This window comes from Nestor notabilis, unplaced genomic scaffold (assembly GCF_000696875.1).
Source record: "Nestor notabilis isolate BGI_N333 unplaced genomic scaffold, ASM69687v1 scaffold36263, whole genome shotgun sequence".
NCBI classification, from domain to species: Eukaryota; Metazoa; Chordata; class Aves; order Psittaciformes; family Psittacidae; genus Nestor; species Nestor notabilis.
In genome coordinates this window covers 1-16,468 of record NW_009921229.1, presented here as the reverse complement: position 1 = coordinate 16,468, position 16,468 = coordinate 1, and the positions used below count along the sequence as shown (strand labels likewise).

The window sequence follows — 16,468 nt, the reverse complement described above, 5'->3', positions numbered from 1 at the left end:
TGTGGGGGGTGGGGGGGGGGAAGGTAAATGAAAGGGATCAACTGGCAAGAATTTACTAGGGCATTCACTGAGCAACTTTCTCTATTCTTGCTATTATTAATATTCAGAATTACCATCATGCAATGGCACAAACTGAGTCACACAGGTGATCACATGTTTTTAATTATTATTTTTACTGCTCACTCAAGACTTGAAGCTTGTGCAAGTTGTGAAAGTAAAACAGGGCAAGTTTGGCTACTACCAGCAGCCAGTGCACCTGTCTGGAGCCGGGAGTCAAGCGGCATCACAGCTCCATTCCACCATCAACAGTTGTGGTGTACAGGGGCAGAATTAGAGACTTCTGTTGCTTTTCCTAAACAGCAAAATGCCTCTATTCCTCAGTAGTAGGAGTGCCTTGGTAAAGCTCCCAGAATGCATATAAATGCACAGGAACCCTGACAGTATGACCCTCAACACCAGGAAAACTTCAGAGTTTGATTCTGCAATGTTTATCGATCCCAGCCAAAGCAAGTTAGATAATGTGTGCAGTATATAGAACAAGGCCAGGTTCTGCTTACAGCTAGATAAAGCCTGCCTGCTTTACTGGTAAAGCTGACTGGAACTCGGGTTCCTCAAACTTGAAAAGAAATGCATCTCAGTAATCAGTGGTTATTTGTTTTTTCCACTGTGAGTCATAAAGTTGTCTCACAGAACTGCAGTTAGGCTTTTAGTGGGGCAAGAAGCTGCTGGTGTCAGCTAGACCAAGACTGCACTACCTGTGCTGCAGGATTAAACAGATTTCATCAGAGTTGTTAAACCCACTCACATTATCCAGGCACGCAATGGCACCAAAAAGCTGTGGAAGCGACAGCAGAAGTTGGACTTGGTACACAAAATCACGTGTAGCCATAGTTCCAGAAATTTCACTGCCAGACCAGCTGTGATGATTCAAGAGATTTTTTGGATATAAGCCTGATTTCACTGCTCTGACTGTTGAGAACTTCAACAGCTCTAAGAAAAGGCATACTGTTTATGCACCTACCTGCCTAAATCAGCATATAGGAATGCAAATGTAGACTTCTATTCTTGATAATTCATCCTGAATTTGTTGCATAAAAAGCTTTTCACACAAAGGGGTTGCAGCTGGGTACACAGAGCTAACCATGTGCAAGCAGCTTCTGGCAAAACGCCACAGTGAAATTCAAAGGATACTTTGTGCAAAACAAGTATTTGAGATAATCTGTAAAAGTACTAACTCCTTGCTACTTTTGGGAAAAAAGAATAAAACGTTAGAGAGACTGATTTTCTTGCTGTTCATATTAGGAAGCAACTGCTCACAGAAGAAACTCCCTGGGAGGGTCCTAACCATTATAGTGTACAGGGAAATGCACAAAATGTGGGACGTCCACATAGGATGCAATGCATTACAGAGCTACAATTATTCCTGTAGACTCTTCCCTCAGTTCCCATGTTCAATTCCTCTTCTTTCTGTTAAAATCCTATTCTTCCTATGGAAGAAAGGTAGGCTGAAGGCTGATCAAGCCTGGTTCCAGATTCTGTGAAGGCAGCATTGTATGAGAAATCTATCTTCTTTAATTTTCATAGCTGAGCACCCATGCAGACTTAAGACATGGTGCTGCTAAGAGGTACTGCTCCTAACACATAAATGCTGTTAATATTTTCATGTGCTGTTCTCAGCTGGGTCAGGATAGCAGCTCCTAACCACTTATACATTGTCAACCACAGGGTCTAAAGCAGTCTGTAGGTCTTGCAGACAACTCAGGGGCCTTGCTGAAGAAGATGTTTCAGTGGAAGTCTGTTTCACAAACAGTTGCTGAACTGGTGCAGTCGCTACCGGTGCATTATTGGGTTAGAAAAAATCTGAGAAGAAAACACGCAAGAAATGTTTCTTACCAGGTTCCCTCCTGCTTTGTTTCTGCTACATAGTTTTATCAGCAATTTGTTCTGTAGCAGTTGCACCTGGTTTCTGAACAACCCACAGTAATTACAAAAAAGGGAAAGAAAAAAACTCTCCCTAAGCAGTTAGATTTGCATTTGAGTAGAGAGCTCCAGGTCTGTGGCAGACATCAAGCAGCAAAGCAGTACAGAATGCAGCCCGGTTGCTGGGCAGGGAATGTTAAACCCTCCAAGGAGATTGCCTTGTTAAAAAAATAAAAAGAAAAATTAAAAATTTTCCACTCCCACCCCAGCTGTGTTTGCATGATAGAACACGTTCCCACCTCTCCTCTGCAGTCACTCCCTGCAAGCCTCTGATACAGAGTCTGCCTTGACAAACCCTGCTAGAAACGTGGTCGTAAGCCTCTAATCTTGCATGTCTGAGCAAGATAACTTAGAAGTTCCAGCTGACAGACACTTCTGAAAGGAAGTATTTTTGAGATCAGGCAACTTGCACAATAGTTGAGTGCTGCTATGGGGCTTCCAAAGGTACGTCTGATGCTCTCTAAATGAGAATTCAGTTCTCTAGTTTTAGCTGCTGCACTCTTTCACCACAGAGTATTGCCCTCTTCCATGCATTTGAAATATGTTTCAGAGTACACTGTGCAATGACACAGCATTCTAATACTACAGCTTTGCCTTTCTTCATGGCATGAGCCACTCCTGACACTGAATTTGACTTGTATAGCAGGTAAAAGCATTCTCTGTATCACATGAGGGCAAAACCTTCCATTTAGGACCTTACTGTTTCCAATCTTGGAATTTGTTATTCCACTATGCTGGGATAGTTCCTGAAATGTTTAAAGCAAGAACCATCCAACAGCAGACCTTAGAAATACCTTAACTGAAAACCCAGGCCAGGCCCGCATGCTTATGCCAAACAAAGTAAGTGTAACAGTTAAGTTGTGATTATTTTTTCTGCCTTCCAATATCTTTCTGTTATTCAGAATGCACACAGTTTCTTTTCATTTAGGGCTTCAAAAACAGGGCTTATTTTAAAGGGCTCGACTTTTCAAATGTACAAGGCAAAGTGCAGCAGTAGCTAACCAGACCCTCTGAACCAGACTTTTGTTTCAACATCTGTGGGTGGTCCTATGTCAGTAGAAAATTTGAACAGTTTCTTCCTGCTCCAAGGGGGTCATCTTGTGAAATCTTGTAAGTGTGGGCAAAGTCTGCGGGTAGAGAAATTACTGAGGAAACTGATGAACTTCTTTTTGGAATTAAGATATATGCCAGAAAAGCACGTTCCACTTTCATATTGCTGCAGCTAAGATAGTACTGTGGTTAAAATACAGAAACAGCAAAGCCTGAAACAGGGAACATTTCTTGTAGTTACTGTGGTGTGAAAGCTAAATTAGAAAACCAGTCAGAATTTACAGTTTAATTTACAAGCTTAGAAGTACTAAAGCTGTTGAAATTACTTCGCAAACATTATCAAAATTCACTGTCTTCTCAGTGAGTGAAAGCAGCAGCACCTGACTGACAGGAGACTGCTTCAGCTACTGTAAATGGCAGCAAGAGCCCTGCAAATCCTGCTGCACTGAGAACTTGGTTCACTGTTTCTGCTTAGCAGAGCTGGGCAGAAGGCAGCACTGCTCTCAATGGCCACACGTATGCTTAATCATTACCTCTCAAGTAACTAAGCCCTAGAGCACCTGCTTATTCTTTGCCATTCTCTCTTATTTCAGACCCAAACAAAATCCCTTCACTAAGCACTATTTAATTAATAGTCTTATAGACTTGCTATCTTTAAAAGCAGATTTGAATAGAGGTTCTTAATTTCTAAAATGCCTGACAGCCCTGAACTTTAAAGTTCAGAAGCAAATCCTCTACTTCCTTTCCTCCAAATAATGAAGAAAATTAAGATATCCCAGGGCCATACCTGCAGCAGTCTACAAAAAGCTCCCCTTTCCCCCTCCCCACCAAACACAAACAAGAAAAAACCCCAACTGTCTAGCACAAAGAAATAACACAGATTGAGCCCAAAGGGAAGAGGCTTTTATGGCTCAAGAAGTACTTAGCCAACACAACTGCCCTGAACCCCTACCCACTGAATGTCACAAAACTGATCTTTAGCTCTGGCCACACTTTACTGCTAGCAATAAACCATTTAGCCCTTCTTAATTAATTCATAGCGTATTGACTTTTCAGGGTTGTGTTCTGAAGTCTTAAATTGACAACTACTCCCTTCAGCTATTGCTATGCAATTCCCTTCTTTTTCAGACACACACAATTTTATACCAATTTATGTAACATCTATTGTGCAAAAGGCATGAGATGCTCTGTGTAGTAGCAAGTTCCTACTGACAGAAGTACAGTAAACAAAATAACTAAGTTTGTCCAATGCATTATTTTTGTTCCTGTTTTCCCTAACCTCAAGGGGGGAAAAATTATCTAAGAAAAAGAGTATCTATAACCTGTGTAACCCTCAAGTAAGAGATAAAGGTTATTATGTTCTTTGCTTACTGAATTCTCTGTCAGGAATTTCGATGAGAAATTAATGGCTGCCACACTGGGTCAGACCAAAGTCACACCTAGCTCAGGATCTTTTGCCTGAGAAGGAGCGCAAGATGACTGGAACCATACGTATTTTTATGGTGGCGGGGAGTATTAGTGACACAGTGCATTTTTTGCTACTTTCAGAAACTAATACAATTATGAGAGAACAAAATAAAGATGCTTAATTTAGGAAAAAAAGGTTGAAAACGCATGCAAGAAGGCTAAATATTTGTTTGTTTTAAGATCTATTAGTCTTTATGCTTTGTAACATTTAGCAGAAAAAATCTGGCATAACAGATCTTAACTTTAGCCTTTGCTTGAAATTAAAGCATAATATGTTATTAAACAGAAAAGCCATCCTCATGGACTTAGAATATCAGACTCCCTTTTAGCAGAACTCAAACAGGATTGACTAAGTTGCAAAAGCATTTCTACTACATATGTCACTGGCAAAGGAACATAAAGGCTTTTCTTTCACCTTCTACCAAGAACATTCAGTTTAAGTTGTGAGCTCAAAATGCAGCTTCCATGAACTTGCAGGTTTAGTGTAACAAGTTAATACTGTACTTACGTTGCTACATTTGGGTTAAAATCTAGTAAGTAATCTTGATATTAAATTTTATTTCAAATAAATGGGAAACCTAGAGATCACTTTGGTCAAAGGCATCTGCTTGCATGCTGTTTCAAAGCTCCTCAAATCAGTTTTACTTTCAAACGCAACTTAAAATCTGTTAACCTAAGCCATATGGTTCACTGAGACAGATCCCAGTTAACACCCATGTATAATGGCAAGGTATCAGTATCTGACTCATTCCGAGGAGAACTATCAGAGGTCTTGGGGACTTAACTACTTTAGTTACTTGTAATGGGGAACTTAGAGTGACTAACAACACTTCCAGTGAACACAGTCTTCATATGCTGACTTCTTAATGCTCTTTTATCTTCTCACACAAACCGTGAGTTAAGTAACCTTGCACAAAACCACTCACAATCTAATGGTTTTCGAACACGCGTATTTTGGAAAGCCTTTTTTTGTTTGACTGCTGGCATTTTGGTAATGATTAACATCATTTCAAGGCCAGGCTGGATGGGGCTTTGAGCAACCTGGTCTAGTGGAAGGTGTCCCTGCCCATGGCAGGGGGATTGGAACTGGATTATCTTTAAGGTCCCTTCCAACCTAAACCATTCTATGACTCCCTAACACTTCTACTTGGATAAATTGTGAAAACTGGGACCAGTTTGGGGCAACAAATCTCAGCCTTCAAGTTTTTCCCACTATTTTTTCCATCCATTCACCCCCCTTGCAAAGGCTTAGCAATTTATTTCAGAAATTTAGTTTAGGCTTTGCGGTGTACACGAGTATTTTTCAGAGCAGCAGGGTTGCTGACGTGATTCTTCCATCAGTGCTATGTTTAAAGCCATAATAAAAAAACCTGTCATACTTTATACAGCTTCTTCTTAAATATATTCCTGATCTCTTTATAAAACAGGAATGATGGAGGTGGGAAATCTGAGTGTTTGAATAGCACTGCCCCCAACTTTGTGGATTGCAGAACAGCCTTGATTTGAAATGGCATATTTGTGGGAGTTTGCAGCTGACACTAAAACGTGGGGATTTAGAAGTGTCCCCGATGGCTTTCAAATATTCCTTTTTCAATGCCAACACAACATGATGTTCCATGTAACACAGGAAATGATTACAATCCTGATATGTTACAGACGTGAAATGATCATTTGCATATGGTTGAAATATTCAAGGGTTTTTAGGTAGCTATATATTGATGCTGCATAAAGGCATAACTTGGATGGAAGCTTTACCATACAGAATTAGGAAGGGTATTCTGGCATAAGGTGACAGGAGAAGCAGCATGGGAGAAGCAGCAAGAAGGACAGAGCATGAAAGAAAAGAGGAAAATAAGATTTGAATTAAATTCTCAAACAGACGTGAATATAATCTTGTTCACTTACAGAACTAATCCTTGACCTTTAAGGTCTACTGTGCCATTCAAATTTCATACATACAGTGAATAACGTTTCTTTTTTCTGTGCATTACAGTTCATATGCATGACGTACTTGAAAGAGAATACAGTTACTGACTACATTTACCTTTATCAGTACTACTATTGGCTCAGTAGATCTTATGTTACAAAACAAAGTCCCACTGTGCTCTGGCAAAAAAATTTTTTGTGGTGTCAGATGATGGTGCATGTGACTGGAGTAGTTATCCATGGTTGCACTGCACCAGGAAAAAAAACAGATTACACATCATGACAGCTCTATACTTCTGAAAGGTAATGGGGAAGCTTCTGCTGGGGTGCAAGACAGCAGTTCTTAATAACTTCCTGCAGAAAATGCTAGACTTCTATGCTGCTACTCTATCCAGCTGTCGCTGTGTGTTCTTGCAAGGTTAAGTACACAAGCTAGTACTTATGAAGGCTGCTCAAGCCAATTATTTTTGGTTTCAATTAGTCTAGGACAGCAGAAGAATAAGACTTCTCAAACTACTTTGCCCCATATATAAAGCTGACCTTCAGAAACACTTTTAAGACACTGAGGCTCAGCTAGATATGTAAAAGTACACAGGTAAATTCTAGAATTATCTCCTCAGTAATGAATCATACAGCAAACCTTTATCAAGGTACTTAAAACTAATATCTTTTTCCTGTAGTAGTCAATCCGTGCTACCCAGTAGTCCTCTAAAAAAGATGATCCCTTCAACTCCTGAGCTTGGAATATGTGTTAACAAATGTTTTGCTGAAGAAACTCAGGCCCTCTCTTCTGCTAACAACTCAGTTTGCATCAGCAAACTAACCTTAAATCCATGCTGTTCTCAAATAACACTGTTGGTTTTAACCACTATGCAAAGATTAGAGTCCTACCACAGGACAACTGTTTCACTAACAGCTAAGTAATAACTTCATAGATATATCAGTTCCTCTGTGTGCAGGTTTTTTTTGCAGCTCTGGTACTATCATATGAATCACCTGTAGTAAGTTTCACTTTGATGCATTCAAGCTGTGTTCTGTGTATTCCTCCCCTCCCCTGCTCCCTTTCACTTTGGAAGGTAGCTCCCACTTTCTTGAGTTTATCCATGAACTTGAGAAACTACTGGTTTTATTCCTGCTGTACCTAAAAAACATGGCTAAGAATGAGCTGGGTATGTAATTATACAATCACACTATAAATCTGAGTAAATACCTACATGTTAATTCAGCTTATATGTGTAACAAACATAATCTGCCTCTCCTGGTTATTGTTAGTCCTGTGCAAGCTGGAAAGAATCCGATGTAAATCAGCTGGAACTTTCAAAGCACACATTTTCCTTAAGTGGTCTTAGCTGGGTGAAAAACAATGTGTGGGTTAGGGGACATTGAACTAATAGGTCTTAGCTCCTAGTGCACCATTTTTACACTGCAGTTTTCAGAGCAGGACAGTATTTGGTAAAAGCAATGAGAACCCTAATAACTAGGATAACGCACAAGAGGAGAAAAACTAGAAACATTTTGTTACTCTACCAGTGCTTTTGTACAGCATTCCTGTCAAGGTTCCAGCAGCTATGGTGTTCAGGTCATCTTCTGCACCTCGTGATTTTTCAATGACGACTCCGAATGCACTGTAAAGTAGAGCTGGAAAAGAAAAACATAAAAAATTCAAGTTAATTGTATCTCACATTCTTTGAGACATAAGGCTCAGAATCCAAGCTTGGTGTAACCATTTAGCCCATGCTTCTGAAGCAAAGGTTTTCTGTTTATTTAAAGGGGGAGAAGCCTCAGCAAAATCCCATCTTTGGTGGTTTTTTTCCAGACCTATTTCTATTTTACAGGTAATTTTTCATTCTCCAGCTGTAGTTTGGTTATAAAGTAGCATTCTTCATGGCATCTAATACTGCCTCAAGACATGATAAATGTGTAATGTAAAGCACTGACTGAAGTTTTACCAGTTCAAATTCATATGGAAAGCTTTTGAGGGTTTAACTTTGTACTGACAGGCTTTATATTGCCTTGTGTGGATGGCATGAAACTAAACTCGACACCAGTTTCTAGGTAGTAGAGAAAATTGTTCCCCACGTATGACTGAGATGAAATATAAGTTAAATGCAGCATTCAGATCATGTTATTAAGTACAATGTGCCACATTTCCCTTACAAATGACTACTGAATTGCTTGGGATTTGACATTTACAGCTACTCCATCTCTGCCTGCATGTGAAAACTTTGTCCCTACAGGGCCTTTTGCTTTGGGAGAACTTTGGGGACTATCTGGAAAGTATTAGAAATGTGTGGGCTTTTAGTATAAATGCATATGTAATCTATTGTTTTGAGGAAGGGAGAAGGCACCCCCATCCGCCCTCCTCATGATATACTCTTATTTCATGCTGACATGGAACAGTAGAGTATGTCATCATTTTACAGTGATAAAGACAACACACGCCACTTCAATTCATCACTTCTCCAAGAATTTGAAATCTTTACTTCTGCTGAAAAGCATGTAAACCCTTCATAAGCAACTACATTAATGTCAATGAGTTGAATGGGAACATCTTTCTGCATTCAGCATAGGCAATGTTTTTTACCTTCTCTTAGTAGCATGTAGTATTAACAATGAGAAGGAAAAGCTGAAGTCAATATTTTTTAAAACAGTTTAACACAGATGTTGCTATCTCTATTCAGGAAGTGAATGACACAAATTGTCAGTGTTGACAAAAGGAATTGCTGAGGTACAAAAATGCTGTACAAGTGGAATAAGATGAAAAATAATACTTCAGCTGCTTTGAAAGGAACTTCTCCAGTAGCTAGGCCAAGGCAGGGCTATATCAAATCCCAAAATATCAAGTTCTGCTTAACTCTATGACACAGGAGGCCATATTTTGCAAGAAAAATAACAATTTGTTACTGGAATGCACAAACATTTTCTTGAGTAATCTTTCTTCAAACACAGCTGAAAAAACTGTTAATGTGTCACTTAACCTGGGACCTTGAACTGCAATGTGCCTGCATCTCAGTTTTCAGCTATGTTTTGATTAGATTTGGAATAGAAAATCAGAAAAGAAAAAACCCAATCCCACCATAAAGGTCACTAGGCAGAATGCATCTCCTAGGAGAAATGCCATTCTTGCAGCAGTTCAGAATCCTGTATCTAACCATGGCCTCTCTTATGCCTCAAAAGCTAATATCTGAGTTAAATGGCAGGCTAATCTACTTTTTAGAAATAAGACTGAAACAAAATGCAATAAATACAACCTAGCCTATGTTTTGATGCACTCTCCAAAATTCAAATACATGTAGACTGGGTTATAACATGATGTAGTATCTGTTTTAAATATTGCTGATTTCTCTTCTATTACCACTTTGTGGACCAATGAGTCCCATCATTAACCTTCAAAATGTTTTCATCAGTTTTGTATTTCTCCTTTCAAAGTAACTGAGAACCCTTTGGTCTTTTAAGATCGAAGTGGGAAGCGGGGTGGGCAAAGAGCTTGTATTCTCCAGGGCATTAAGTTATTCCACTAACTTTTATGAAATCATCTGAAGTTGTTTTTCTGAGGCAACTGATGTGATTTCTATTTCCTGTCCCCCTCCCCACCCAAACCTTGGTTCGCAGAAGTTCTTCTCATACATCAGGCTTTTGTTCATTTTCTTTACTCTTTTTTTTCTAACCCATATTAAACGTTATAAGCAACATTTAGATTTAAAGTGGGTGATATAATATGTGATTTTTCTAGCTAAGCTACCAACATAGAAGGGTAGATCTCCTTAGCTGCTATCATGCTGCTTTAACTGGAAACAGACATCAGGCAGTTGCTCACATGACCACTGAGTCTCTCTTTAGATTACTAAAGTTAGTACTGATTTTTTTGCCTTAAGTTGTGAAATAACTGGAATTTATTAGCAAGTAATCATTATCTATAGTTTTCAGTTATTCCATAGCTACAGTTCTTGTTTCTAATATACTGAAAATTTGGGGGGTTATTTACAGGCTTTTGGCTATTAATATTTCAAATCCTATTTTATCCTTTAATTTCCTTTTCAATGTCTACTGAAATGCCCGCATGCCCCAAATGAAAAAAAAACCTGCAGCTTTTCCCGATTCCTGATGGATGTCATAATGAAAATGTAGAGAATAAACTTCCTCATCAAACAGTTACATCTTTGAATTGTTTTCCCTATAAAGTAATGACTTTACTTACCCAGAGATCCCAGAGTGTTAGCCCATAACGCTCCTTGCCTTGTCACCATATTTAGAATTCTATAAAGGAGTTAAAAAGTAATTAAAACCTTTAGCTCTGTGTTTACATTGAGGCAGTGTTTAAGATATGTGTAATGTGTCTACACTACACATTTGATTAATAAAACTGGAATAATGAATCAAAAGCCCTTCAAAACACAACAGTAAGGAAAATCACATAACTTACATACATAATCTTCTCTATCATGCATAATATGAATAGTAATGCAGGCAATTACAAAAGCAAATATTTTGTCCTGTCAACCCTTAAGAAAATCTTTCTCTCTTTTCAAGTCAAACTTGCCTCTTACCAAGAATCCAGTCTCTTCCCTTCAAATTACTTTCTAACCCTAGTTGATAAATATTCCTTATATGCTTACTACACGTAGCTACCGAGAATGACTGGTACATTTGAGTCAGCATTTATGCTGACTTAACTTGGTAGAAGACCTCCAAGAAGGCTAGAGTGATCTTCTAGAAGGTGCAAAGCAATACAGGAACTATGTGTCAGGGAGCATGGTGATGCCTGAACAAGTGGCATGTGTACTAAAAGCAAGTCTGAACTAAAGCAAGTCAGGGAGAGGCAATCTTTCGCTCTTACATTTGTCAAACTTGGCACTCAACAAAAGGTCAAGTACCCTGAGCATTTCTGTATGTATGCTTCCAGACTAGCACTAAAGAGGGAAAGCAAATCTTTAGCGCACTCTCAGGGAAGCACATGGCCACTTCTTTTTGGCATCAGCTGTCTCCAGAACGGTGACAACAGCACCAAGAAGAAATGACTGATCTTTATCTCCCAGCAGCGTAACACTATCACAGGCATACTGCTCTGGACAGCTGACTACCACTGGAGCTCAGTTTATCTTTTAAAGCAATGAAAGTGTCCCACGTCACGTTCTTTCTGATTTGTGTCCATTTTGAACTATTTTTCCTTTTTTTATAATTTTCATTAGGAGACACAGGCCATTACTGAATATGGTTAGGCAATGAACTAAACAGTAACGGAAAACACTTTAAAACATGAGGAAAAAAAGAAAATCCAGGAGACTAGGGAACTGACAGTCTCCCCCTAATTATAACCCCCACCCCCATTTTGTTAACATTACATCAATTCTGAATTGATGAGAAAAGTTGTAATTTTAATAACCATGACACACTGTGTGATAATCAATGATGGGGATTAACAGCAAAACTCAAATTAACAAATAAATGTGTGCATTAAGGATAAATTTGAAGAAAATCTACCTAGGCAAGTCTTTTCCCTGCATCCGATTAGGAAAACATGGAACTTAGTAGAAGGCGATGACCTTCTACAGGCCTTTTCCCTTGAAGGGCGAGGACTAACTGCAGCATGTGCACCGACTGCCACCTACTGGGCTCGACCCATCAAAGGTTGCACTAACAACATGGTTTTGTCTGCTTCTGTTCATTCTGAGTATGTAAAATACAATTCTGTTCATCTAGAACATTATCAAGAGTCAAAATTATGGTTGGGAATATCTCTAATAGCTCTAGAGAAGGTAAAGAAGGGGATGAAGACTACAGAAAGATAATTTTAAAAGGACCAGAGCCAGTACAAACTGTACCAGGAAATACTAAATTCTTCCTCTAAAATTCCAGTTTTCCAAAATATTGTGGGAGTGAAAATGGTTTTCCCCAGTTACGCCACTCCTCTAGTTTCCTATGCCTTTTTCACAGGCACTTAAGTTTTCTCACAGTTATGTCTAAACTACTAGTAATGCTAGAAGGAGAAGCATACTGCCAAAAAAAAATGTTCCTATCTTAACTGCATGCCTTCAAACAACCAGGTAGAGCAAAAACATGGGAATGCCATGGGTGTCCATGGACGCTGTAATCTGGAACAACTTCTGCCATGCAACACTTGCTCAGCAGCACGGGCCAGTGTCATCCCTAATGCAAATCCAGGCAGGCACAGCTTCTGCATTTTAATGTCTTCCTGCTTTTGAAAACTTTGGGAAAGAAGAAAGAGCTTGCTCTCAGATAAGTGACAGCAAAAAACAGCTCAAAGCAAACCGTGCTGCTTCCGGGAATATTTCAACCAAACCACTGGTTTGACTTTGAAGTAAATTTCTAGTAAATATCTAAGCAATTAATTCTCAAATATTTAATGTAAATAGAGGACATACCAATTGTCACTAAATGCAAGGCAAAAAGCTTGAACTGAGTACCATTATAACTAAAAACATTTAATAACTCATTCTCATTTGTCCCCACTAAAGACACAAAAATACAAGCTGGAGGAAACAACAAAGGTGTACTTTTTTAGAGATGGAGCACTTACTGTACATTTCTAGGTTTTGACCACGCCATATTCTGTGTCTCCTTCAAGCCAAGTCGCAAACCATTCAGTGCACCAAATGCTGCTCCTAGTTTGCATAATATCAGATATTACTTTTTAAGAAGAAAAAGGAACAGAAAGAACAATACTAGAAACAAATACTGAGAATAGACTTCAGTGTACTGACTGAAGTAGCTCTTTATGTAAGACCAGATTGCAAAACAAGATATTTACAATCCTATCAATTACTGTAGTACATGCATAGCACAGGTGTTACCTGGGCAGCTGGGAAAAGTGAAAAACGCAAATCTACCTGTCATACAACATCCTCCAATGGTAAAAAAGGCCAGCTCAAATCTGCCTCGAGTTTTGTTGGCTCCTGTGGGCAAGATAAACTCATCTGTATCCTGGGAGGAAACAAAACAAAAGCATTTGTATTTTCCAAGTGTACCTGCCTCACAATGTGAACTAAAGAAAAGACAGATACAATCAGTGCTTCTGGAAAACTGCTGTCTACATTAGCACAGAGAAATGAATAAACTATGTATATACTTTAATAAGAATTAAAAAAAAAATTCCCAACTTTTAAAAAAATAAACTGAGAGCTGCTTTTTCTTTCCTAGATTTATAAACTACATCAGGCAGCCAAATATGTGAGATGTTGGTTGTTTTTTAATAACAATTTGCTTAATTATTTACTACATCTTGCTGCAGGCAACATAAGACTTACTGCTCTACAAACCTTCATTGTCTGATTACGTAGCACTGAGCAACCTATACTGATGCAGTAATGCATTAAGGTTTCCCACTATTACGACACTAAAGGAAAGCTGCCTTTGTACTGAAGAAGTATTTACCTGCACTGAAATAAATGACCTATTTTGAAGACAGGAAAAAAGCGAGGAATACATTCAATACTGGTCATAATCAGGCATGAAATACGCGAGGTTGGTTGCGTTTTTCACATGTGTATCTTTCTCCCACAGGGACAGGCTTGTGTTCTCCTAAATCGTATTGTTCTATAAAGCTGGAGAAAAGGGCTGAGAACTAGCATTTGTGTAGAGGTAAGGTGGGACAAAGCGCTCTTGGTATGAGACACTGACAAGATGCACATGTATTGATAAGGTGCTAAAGCATTAAGATCTCTTTCTATGCTTCCATGCTTTCCAGTCATATTATCATTCACCCCCAGTTTAACTGATACAACTGCAACAACTGCAGGCTCAAGTAATTACATTCTAGGTGGTTTTCTTAGTCCATACTTGGCACTAAACATGGATGGCAATACAGAAAAAATATACAACTTCTAAAATTCTATTTTATCAATAAACTGAACCTATAATGTGGTTTCTATCTTCCCTGTAACTAAGTATTCGGTGACATTCAGTGCATACCCTAGTTACCAACTTCAAACAGTTTTCCTATTGACCAAAGACTCCAGGTGAAGCAATTATTGCCTGTATGTAACCTCTGAGTTTCTATACAGACAACAACCTAGGAAGCCCATCCTTGAGGTTTCTGACAAAGGCTGGCATGCTATTTTATAATGCATATCTACTGAAGGTAACAAAAGCATTGCAGAAAACACATTTTTGTGCCTGCATCAATAGCCTAATGAATAAAGTGTGTTTTAAAGTCATGAGTAGCATTGTACCATTTGCTGTTATGGGAAGGCCAGGATCAAAATGTAAGGATCTGCACAGTAAGACTGACTTCCCCCGTGTATTCTGAATGCAAATGGATGGTCTTTAAAAACAGGAGACTTTCAGTCCTCTACACACACCTTCACAGACAAACCGATTTTAAATGCTCCAAGATTCTGAAATATTAGCTATGTCTTTTTCCTTAAGCTTTCAGAATCACAGAACTGTTCAGGTTTCAAGGGACCTGAGGAAACTGTAGTGCAACCTCTCTGCAAAGCAGGGCCAGCAAATGCTTCTCTAAGGATGGAGACCTTGTAGCTTGTGTGGGCAACTTGTTCAAGTAAAAACATTTTTTCCTCACATTTAAATGGAACTCCTTTTTGTTTCAGTGTCCTTGTTAGTGCTAAACATAAAGAGCAGTGAAGCGTGGCAACACAAAATGTAGCCTCTAGTGTTACGCCGATAGGTGTTGTAGAACTGTTTTATATGTTCCTCACGACACTAATGCCAATGCTTTCTTTTCTTTTAAAGCAAGCTTAAAAAAATAAATGAAATCTATTAGTAAACACAGTTTATTCCAAAAACTATTATACCATTTTTAACACCAACATTTTCCCAGATGTACTGTACTAACTAAACAGGGCAACTTTAGAGGGTATTTTTGGAAGAGGTCTAAATAATCACTTAGCATTTTCTGACTGCTCAACAGTGGCAGGCCAGATAACCACTACTGAATCCACTTGAGAGGTACATCCCTTATTTTCTACCATGTTATGTTGTAATCTTGACAACAGCTTTTACTGAAATGTAAAAACCAGCTCCAGAACTGCATTCAGAGCTTGCCACTTACAAAAGTAGCAGTGACCCGGTGTACCATGAAACAAAAGGTACCCAGATTAGCAGATACTATACAACTGTTTACCTTCAGTGCTACTTCTTGCAAAATTTAATGTTCTCAGGTAATATAAGCCATATATTTATAGATGTATAGAAAATACTAAGTAAAATCATTTTAAGGCATCCTTATTGGACTTACACCGTTTCAGCTATAGTTAATATTGTTGAGAAGGGAAAAACCTAGGATTTTAAATTATTTTATTTTCTCTATGGTGGCCTATGGGCCATATGATGACAAAGCCTGTATTGAGTCTGGGGTTTGGCTGAACACCTCTGTAAACTGATCAAACTCATCACAGTACAGAAACCTAACCCATCAAGAGAGCAGGGAGTTTCTGGCTGCTGGTGCTGCTTCAAGGGGCTCAGTGAAGGGTGTGACAAATGCCAAAAGTTGTACAAGGGTGTGTTGGGGCTTTATGCCTCAGAACAGAGCAGAAGACCTCTGTTTTTCAGTAGCAGCAGGCTTATATTGACACAAGTCTTACTTAAGCTCTATATTAAAGCTGGTTTTCTTCTTCCAGATGCCATGGCACCGCAAGCTTTTATTAGGCACAATACCGAAAAAAATCATGCCTTTCAACTGTTCATCACTTCAAGACTTCAGCACACAGTATGCAGCACTACAGAGAGATCCTCGCATATGGCCATACATACAATGGAATCCAGTTCAACACAATAAAACAAGCCACCTTCTCACCTGTACTAGATATCTGGGATCCAAGTTTAAATATGGGGACAAAGGACTCATTCCAGTTACTGAAAGGAAAAAAAAAACGGAACTTTAACACCAATTTTCCCAGTAAAAATCTCACATCCGGTAAGTCAAAGGGGAGCTGACCTCGTGCCTCGTGGAAGCAGCGAAAATTCTGCCGTTAAGTTGCACAACTGATTAACATACGGTACCGACGGAGAACTCCGGGCTGCCCGGGCAGCGCTACAGCGGCAGCACGGCTGGCATGGACACAACGTC

The 16,468-nt window shown here is 39.0% G+C and overlaps 1 protein-coding gene across 1 annotated transcript in view; it reads right to left on the bottom strand.

The window, feature by feature from the left end:
- TIMM23 (translocase of inner mitochondrial membrane 23 homolog (yeast)) overlaps positions 1 to 16,248 on the bottom strand; it is a 17,494-nt gene extending 1,246 nt beyond the window's left edge. Inside the window, exons 1-5 of the mRNA XM_010011049.1 lie at positions 16,196 to 16,248; positions 13,272 to 13,365; positions 12,962 to 13,046; positions 10,622 to 10,680; positions 7,951 to 8,061 (exon numbers count right to left, since the gene is read on the bottom strand). Coding sequence (XP_010009351.1) covers positions 7,951 to 8,061; positions 10,622 to 10,680; positions 12,962 to 13,046; positions 13,272 to 13,365; positions 16,196 to 16,246 — 400 coding nt within the window. The 5' untranslated portion in view covers positions 16,247 to 16,248. The remainder of the gene's footprint in view (positions 1 to 7,950; positions 8,062 to 10,621; positions 10,681 to 12,961; positions 13,047 to 13,271; positions 13,366 to 16,195) is intronic.
- Positions 16,249 to 16,468: the final 220 nt, after the last annotated feature.